Here is a 9315-nt window from a genome sequence, read left to right as displayed (position 1 = left end):
TCTCATTTAAGCTTTTATTTAGGTATTTTTAAGTTAAGTTGCTCAAGTTCATTTTCCATCAATACAGACACTAAAAATTGAGATCAACATTTAAGGCAACATTAGCATCCATGCCAAGCTCAATATGCAAACCTTACCACTTAAGCACCACAGCATCCAAGAATTGTCACAAGTCCCTTACCTCTGTCACACATTCCCTTTCCATTTTATCTAGGCTATCCCACATGTCACTCAGTAATTCAATTTAGATGCATATTCTCAAGTAAGACTTTGTCACTTTTTATGTTTTATTTCTTATGAACTAGATAAGTTTTGCATAAGGTGATATAAATGAGTGAGATACATTCCAGGGTGAAACTATGCAGTTGATTTATGTTGTGATACCAAATAGGATTAAAAAAAAGTTAAAAAATTAACATCATTATTCAGTAACTTAGTATGAATATTATATGTATTTAGCCTTTTAGTAAAGGCTATACATTGAGACTTGTTAGAATGGTAATTTTGCTTTAAATTCTGATTTCTTTAGTCTTTAGTGTTACTGTTGACAAATGTTTGAGTTAAGGATGCTCAAGTGCAACTCTTATGTAAGAATATTTACAAGTATACAAAAGACCACATAGTTTTTAATACACCTGCTATTCTTAACACAGAGTAAATAAGGATTTGTCTTGTGCCTGTGGAAATACGTGGGTCTTGCTTTTTTCTCTTTTACAGTAAAAGGAAAGGTTTTACTTTTCCTTAAGAAGTGTATTTATTACAAGATGGTTAGCATACATATATCACATAACATACAAGATTTAAAATTAACTAGTTACAAAATAAGGACTGGTATGTATATTTTCATATAACTGAAGAACAGGATCAGTATTTTACAAAGTACATATAAAAGTACTTCATATACAAAGAAAAATACAAATGTGCAAACACCATTGTCACAGGTGGAAATCTGTCAATTGAAAAATGCTAGAAAAATCCTTCATATTTTTGTCTTGAAATTGTAAATGCATTAAAACCAGCTGCATTTCCTATTGTGTGTGGTGAGAAGTTTGTGTTCCTTTCTGACAAAATACATTAGTTATAAAAACACCCAAACAAACCCACAAACAATTTAGTAACTGAAAAATCTTATAGGTATAGTCAGTTTGGTTAGGCTGACAGTAAATTACAAGCAGAACATCTGGAAAAATGAGAAAATAGTGAATCGTATATACAAAACTTTTGTAAGATTAGTGTGCTATTTAAAATATGAACATTTTAAAATAAAAACAATGGCTTAATTACCTACGTACTCTACTCAATGCCACCACTATCTGCAGATTGTAAAATTTCTACTATCTTGGGGCTATTAAAAATGTTTTGCCAGGATTCTAAGCTGAACAAACACAATTTTATCAAATGTAAAAATCTATAAACAGTCTTCCAATTCATGTGCAAAAATGTTTAAAAAGTATCAAATCATGACACATCAAACCTGATTATGTACATATTTAATATCTGTAATTTTGTTAATGAGCTAATATTGTTCTGCTATAAATAACTTAGCTCTGTCCTGCAAAATGTCTGCATTTTAAAGATTTCAGTGCAAGTGCTTGCTTCATTGTTTAGTGCATTATTACATTTGTCATTTTGTATTTTACAGTGAGCAGAACAGCATATAAGTTAACATACACAACTCACACATAAGAGATCTTTCTTCTACTAAATTCCTTTTTTGTTTTCCATTTCTCCTGGATAGTGTCAGCCAGTTTTATTTCATTTACACCATTGCAAATAGAATCTAAAAAGAAAAGTGCTATGATCTCCAGATAATCCCTAGAATTTGAAATAGAGCAACCACATTGCAGAAGCGCTCAATAAAGCGCAACATTAGAGAATGACCTGCACACTGATAAGACACTTGGAAGTCTGGTATCAGGCAATTTCACTTTTTGGTCTTTAAAAGTATCAACTGTCTATAAAAACTGGCAACCTGATATATACGTCACTGGACTTTCAGGCTTCATTTATTTATTTATTTAAAGGAACTGTAGGTATGTTCCCTCTTATGCATGACTAGCTTGGAAATAAGAACATTTTGCTTGAAAATATAAATAAAGTGTAAGTTCACTTCCTGTTGGAGGGAAAATTTCTACAATTTCCTCTGGACAGGATTCTTAATGGAAGATCTCTGAAATGATAAAACCATGATTAGGTGATAGTGCAAATACAGACCACTTTTATAGCTAGGAATTGTACTGAAGGAAGTGGAAATTCAGGATAAATGGATGATTATTTTTCAAAGTCCTCCCTGCAGAAAAAAAAATAGCAGTTACAGTGGTTATAATTATTGAATAGGAAGGGAATTTTAGCATATTATGAATTTTTATGGCTGAAATGCAAGGAAGGCTGTCTGTCAGTAACATTTCAGAACTTAGCTTCTTACAGGAAGAGATGCTTTAAACGTGTCTTTATCATGGAACATATTTCCTTTCTAAGCATCTGAAATGCAACTCTGGATCCTATCCATCCACTGTTGAGCGCTCTGTGCATCTTGGGCGCAAAAATTATATACACGTTTATTTGTCTTCAACTGCAAAGGAAAAATAAGAACATGAAAATAGGCAACACATAAAATAGAAAATGAAACTTGCATACTTTAAGCTGTAATATTCAATGCACTAATTGGGTCTGAACGTACCATTTTTTTTTAACTACTGCTATTGAGAGAGCCAGATTCTAGCTATGCAAAAATTTTTTGTCTTGAGTTGGCATGACTGCTCCTCCCTAGCTCATGCCTCCCAGCAGGATGGAAAGTAGTAGAAGGTTCAATACACCAAGTAAAGAAACTTTCACATAAATATAATTAAAATCCAGAAATACTTACATCAAAAAAAGCTTTTTCACTTGCATGTTTTGGGGCTCCAATTGTTGGAGAAGCAGGAATCACAGTTTCTACTTCTGCAAGGTCTATGTGTCCCTTACAGCTTGTATCCTCACCAGAATCATAGTATCGCAGCTAGACCACAAGAGAAAAAAAAATCCAAATATGCTACTTAGATGGACATTTCACTTCTGTTTTCCTAGATACAACATGGAATGGTAAGGTTGAGAGGCACAAGTGTTATTAGGACCCAAGGACATCAGACATGGGAAATTTCTAAGACAAAACTGAGAACAGAGAAGTCTCCACCTTGTGCTCTTGTGCAGACATAGAGTTGGGGAAGGAGCATTTTGTTACCAGATTTTCAGAGAAGAGAAGCTTCAACTATTCCTTCACTGTGTCTGGTCAGAGGACGTGTGAAGGTTGAAAGTGGAACATAGTCTTTAGGATTCAGCATTCTTTATCAGTTTTTCTAACAGAAACCACCTAATCACTGTTCATTACTTTGAAACGAATACAAAAGCTTTACTTCACCAAGGAATTAACAAAACAATTACTCTCTACATTTCAAGGATTAAAAATGATCAGAAAAAATTTAATTTTAGATAATTACAAACTGCACAGAAACCTCACATTTTGCTATACTGCACTTAGCAGTTTGAAAGAAGCTTGCCTTTTTTTTCTCTCCTTGCAAAGATACTTTGGTATGAATGTTAACCACTCTGCAAACTGGGTTCCAGTGTGCAAACAAGTTCCAAAAGAGAAAATCTCTTACTTAAAGAAAAGTGAGGAAAAAAAAAAAATCCCAGAAATCAATGCAAAATAATGAAGCAACCTTCACAGCAAGGTCAAACAATAGAATTCCAGGTAAGAACTGTATTAATCCTACAACTATGAAACTCAGGAGGATATTTGATTATACAAAAATTTTACAAGTATTTTTCTCTTCTGCAAAATGGAATTGTTTCTTCTGTATACCCAGAGTATACATATCTTTTTGTTTGCAAGGAAAAATGCTAATGGCAAAGTGCTTGAGGAACAAAGAGGCTGCAAAATACACACTGAGCTTACAATAACTACTACTGTTTCAATATGAATGCCTGAACGAAACTTGCTATCAGTTACCTTATTAGCTCCCAGCATCCCAATTGCACTCAGAAAGAGCTTTTAGTTCTTTTGGTTAAATTAAAGAATAAATTATGCTTACCACTTAATTCCTCAATGACATTCTAGAGTTAACAGTGCTCAGTGCTTTAAAAAAACTGATTGTATTGCTTGTGTACCTTAATGCCCAGAAAATGTCCCCAGGCACTACCTGGCTTTTTTTCTCCTGAGGTATGAGGCAGGCAAAAAATGCTTGTACCCAAACAATAATGCATGACTTCCAGTCTAAAAAGTCTTTTATGATTATATGCTAAACATTTACTACTGTTTAAAACAAACCAAACCAAACCCCAAAATAGTAAAAAAACCTCTGTCCATTCAGAACGGTGTACCTGCTATGAGATACACAAGATAAACACAGATATATGGTCTATAATGATGTAACAAACATACTGCATAAATACACATCTAAAAAAATCATTATTAGCAGTTGTAAACTCAATCTATACAAACTCAGTCAATGAAAAAGCAGCAAACTAGTCATAAACAAGTCCAATATCTGAAAAAGTTTTACCTGGTGTTTTGTCACATCCAGCACAAACCAGCGAGGTTTCCAACCTTTTAGTAAAGCTCCTCTTTTGTATAGCGTACCTTCAAAAGATCTGAAAGGTACAGAAAACACAGAAGGCTTGACTCTATAATATGAATATTAATGATACATAAAAGCCACCAAATGACTACATACATACTGAAACACTTCTTTTACTGCAGTAAACCAAATTTGTTTTAAACCAGTAGTTTAGTTATTGGTAACTGTGATATACTGGTAAACACTGTTTCAGTACTTTGGATGCATTAAATGTGCAGCTACAATTTGCTTGTGCATATAAAGTGGAAGACTGAAAGCTACTGCTAGGAGAAAGAGGCCCACCCATCAAGATAACAGAAAAACAAAACCACTATGAAGGAATAAAGCATTCTGTGCATATGAAAATGTGATTTTTTTTTCCTTAAACAGAGACTTGTACCTGTCTAATAAAAAGTGCATAAACACTCTGTAATTATTCCGTTTACCTATTTTCATCATTCTTTGATGTGAAATGATTGTATAGTGTAGTTGTTCTTCTGTCTACTCCATTAGAGGGAGAGATACTTGCACTCTGTTCCTCACCCAGCCCACTGCCAGGTATTTCCAACAAAGACCTCTTTTGATAGGAATGTAGATTAGCTGACATCATTCCTGAGGAGCCAGAAGGATCTCTTCGGAGCTAAATAATATGAAAATAAAAGAAGAAAGGTAACACAATGTGTCTTGCATTGTGAGACTGTCTCAACTTTACACTGATAATACGTGGTACAACACAAGCTGTGAATTACTATGAGACCAAAAAAATCTTCATACTACGAGTCAGTACTGCCTCAGAAAAGAAGTCAGAGGGATGGTAATTCAATGCATTTCTTAAGCATAACAGTTCACATGGTGTGAAAAATCCATATTTCAAAAAAGCCTTCCATACTCCAGTGACAAAATCTTGAACAAGGTCTCCCTTGATTTCTCAGAAGGATCCAGAATTAGTCAAGACATTTGGATACAATAAATTTCCCTACTTTCATAGAGAAGGAAGGAAAAAGGAAGGGAAAGAAAGGAGAGAGAGATGGAAGGCAAAAAGAGTGCAGTTTCCAAGAGCTACTTTACAGATCCAATATAAATTATTTTTATAGAATCTCAATAACCTGGAGGAAGAGGCATCCTAAGTTTGGTCTTAATCTAATGACAGCATCCTAGAGATAGAGTTCTTTGGGACTGATGTTAGCTATTGCATTTATCTGAGAATCCTTAAATAACAGCTAGGACAGGAGACTGATATCAGGTATATTTATACTTGCATTTTCTATTCTGCTTCCAATTCAATAAAAAACCCCTCTGCTTTGCTAGATTTTTTTTTTTTTTTTTCATCTTGACTTTATCTAGGGTATAAAGTGAGCTTTAATAACTGACAGACATAAAGCAGATTCCTTTTCTGAGAGGAAAGGATAAATAACAAAGTAGTGCTGTGGACTAAACATTACATGAAAGCTGGCAAATCTGAACAAGCACATGAAGCTGAAGACTTAAGGTACAGTCTTCAGCTGGCAACTCATTGTGCCAAATTTATAGGAACAGCTCACAAAAGCAGTATCATTCTTCCTAGTGAAAGTAGATTAAAAAAAAAAAATCAGCCTTTGACTTAGAAAATATCTATATTGTTAGCGATTGTTTTTACCACAGTCAAGAACTGGAAACACAAGCATGAACGAAGAACTGGAAACACAAGCATGAACGAAGAACTGGAAACACAAGCATGAACGCTTCTGACCTTTACTAGAATCTACAGTTCCAAAATTCCATTTAGACATGGAAATATCTTTACTTATTTCTGAAACTGTTATGTCCTTTTGGCTAATTTTAGGAAATTAGTTTTTTTTTTGCACTTCAAGAATCTTTTCAATATATAAAGTCATATGCTCATGCTTATTTTGTCTGTGTATCCTAATCTACTCTGGTAAAGCCATTAGGTAAATAGCACAAGCATAAACATGTTTTTCTACATACAGAAATACAAAGTCAGTGTAGTGGGTTAGAACAACATTTCTGAAAGCAGTATTTTACTCCAAGAAATACAGTGATTTTGTTAGTGCCCCAGGTAGCCTATATAGCAGGAATGGAATGCTCTGTTGAATGAGCTCTTTTACTACTTACATTGTCTTGCCTGGTATCATCTTTTAGACTTATTTTGACTCTTTCCCACAGAAACTGCCACCTTTCTGGGCTCTGATTTAATTTACTTTCCAACTTTTCGATTTCCTGAAACAAATAACAAGAGTTTTCTGATAACAGAATCACTTCTTGCAATCATTTTTGTACAACCATTTTCTAGTCAATATTTTTCATGGGTAATTTTTAGGCTGTGTTGACTAGTAAAGCAGAAAAACTTCTGTCAAACTAGCTATACACTGAAATCTACCAGACTCAGGAGTCGAAAGCAACCAAATACAGCATCAGCCACAAAGTTGTTCTTGCATGTCACAGGCTGGAGGAGCCATTATGCTCTCAGTTCTCTGCCAGTTCTGAACACACAAAATTCAACACCAATTGCCACAATAGAAACATGACAATGGTAAGGATAGGCTATATTTTTATAAAAATATTTACAAAGAACAAATTCTGTGCTGTGACACCAACATTATACAATGCCAATATTAACATTTACCCTGGTTGATAAAATGTGATACAAAGCTGTAATAAAAGAAGGAAATGAAACAGAAAGATTTATTCAGTTTGGATACCAAACTGAAACAACATGTTCTTGTTGTGGAACTTGGGAATATGACCTATGTCGATAACCTCCAGTTAAGGTTATTTCCTGTTAATAAGACAGTGCATGCCAAGTAAAAAGAGGCAATTTCATTAGTTTATGTTTACTTCTGAACAGTCATCAATACGTTTGTCATTACTTTGATACGTGGTCCATATTCCTCACCATGCTCCCTTTCTATATTTTTACTTTTAATAACTATATTGTTACTAAAATATGAACCTTAATGAAATCAAATTAAAACCTCAATTTTGAAATCCAATTAAGTATTGATAGAACCAAAGCCTGCCACATGAGAGAGAATTCTCATGCTATATAAAAACTAACTAAAACCCAGGGCATTTATTTTCAAAGGAGAGACAGTAAGTCTCTGTCTTTATTTACTTCTACCACACCAAGTGATTTAAGCCGATTTCATGATACTCTCCAACTCCTAATGGTCTTCTAGAATGACAGTTTCTTCGGGGTATTGTTATTGATTGAAAGACTTACAGAAAATTACTATATTTGACCAGAAAAATCTTGATATCTGAATTGAAAATAAAAAAGCCAATATTGAACAAAACATTTCTACAAACTCTTCCCTGCTGAAAGTAAGTTAGGAAATGCATAAGTAAAATTAAATATAAGAAATCTGTCTTATCAGCAAGACTCAAATCAGAAGTTTTAAATACTGAAGATAGCTGAAAGCCATATATACATTAAATATTCTGGGATTCTCTTCCCACCAAGAAATAAAACCAGAATAGTTTTGTTTGGAGTATCTTCATAGGTAGATACAAAATAAGGAGTGCTGAACACAAGCCAGACTAAAGGCTTCTCTAGGTTACTTGTTCCTCTTTCAAAGTGCTGAGTGTAAAATGTTTCCTGATGAGATACAAATGACTGAATCAATTTAACACAGACTTTTTATGTAAAAGGCTTTCCAAATTGCGGTAAAAGGATACAAACTCTTTTGTGCTGAAAGTTAGTCAGGTTTTAATCTGATCATTCTTTGTGCCCTAGTCTTGACTTCTGAGTCTTTCTCTGCAGAATCTGGAAGTAAATGAAACTTGTTACTTAGCAACTGGGTCACATTCCTTCTTTTTTTGGCTCTACAATGAGTAGTGCTTCCAGAACTTAAAATGAAAACCTTTCAACAATCTCCTACATATAAATTGAAAAGTTTGGAATACATTCTCCTTTAATAAACCCCATATAAAAAAAAACTTACATGGCAATAAATCATTAAGATTTACTCTTGTTCCTTCAGTTCTAAATTTTACTGAAAATGTCAGGTTTTTTTTTCTTCCACATATGCAATGGACTATGAATAGCTGCATTTCCTTAAGAGAAAAATGCCTTAAATTTATCTTTTTGGCTCATTCCCTGTTGCCTAAACTTATGGGAACAGAAGTCAATACATATAAAAAGAAAGGCTGTAGCAAATACAATCTGTGGATGTATGAGTATCGATTTCCTGAAATTGGTTAATACAAATGATTAGCATTACTGTGCCTTTCAGAAGATGCATCTGCTAAGTAATCTGCTTCGTAATATCTCAATGGTACAGACAGGAGTTAACTTTGGAGACATTCCAGAACTGCGGACACCGATCACCTCCTTTGATACCACAATGTGTTTGTGCACACAAACCAATCTGGATAAAGTCCTTCACTAGTCAGCTCTTTTGACTGTGACAGAGCACCCTGTTTTGTGAGCCCTTCCTTGTCAGTATATATAACTCCTGGGCTAGAAGGCTTCCAAGACTTTGACCACAAATGGAAAGATACTTGAACGTGTATCCAGTGACTAATTACTGCCTTTGTCAAGCATTCAGACTTGCGAGCGCAACACACTGTACATGACTGCTTGTTCAGTATTTGGAATAAACTTCATGGTTGAGGGTCCATTTTGATGGACCAGTCTTTCTGGCACATAACTGCAAGCTCACACTCTGAAGCACTATTTTTATTGTTTTGCTGGTTATTCATTGACCCCTTATATAGCCAT

The 9315-nt window shown here is 34.2% G+C and overlaps 1 protein-coding gene across 1 annotated transcript in view; it reads right to left on the bottom strand.

The window, feature by feature from the left end:
- The window catches only part of SBF2 (SET binding factor 2), a 261395-nt gene continuing 252080 nt past the window's right edge, over window positions 1-9315 (bottom strand). The window contains exons 38-42 of the mRNA XM_061462974.1: window positions 6708-6812; window positions 5042-5235; window positions 4542-4629; window positions 2867-2998; window positions 1-2572 (exon numbers count right to left, since the gene is read on the bottom strand). Coding sequence (XP_061318958.1) covers window positions 2474-2572; window positions 2867-2998; window positions 4542-4629; window positions 5042-5235; window positions 6708-6812 — 618 coding nt within the window. The 3' untranslated portion in view covers window positions 1-2473. The remainder of the gene's footprint in view (window positions 2573-2866; window positions 2999-4541; window positions 4630-5041; window positions 5236-6707; window positions 6813-9315) is intronic.

Source organism: Pezoporus flaviventris, unplaced genomic scaffold (assembly GCF_033815535.1).
Source record: "Pezoporus flaviventris isolate CSIRO_AGI_PZ_B2104156 unplaced genomic scaffold, CSIRO_AGI_Pfla_v1 ptg000036l, whole genome shotgun sequence".
Lineage (NCBI taxonomy): Eukaryota > Metazoa > Chordata > Aves > Psittaciformes > Psittacidae > Pezoporus > Pezoporus flaviventris.
This window is presented reverse-complemented; position numbering and strand designations above follow the sequence as displayed.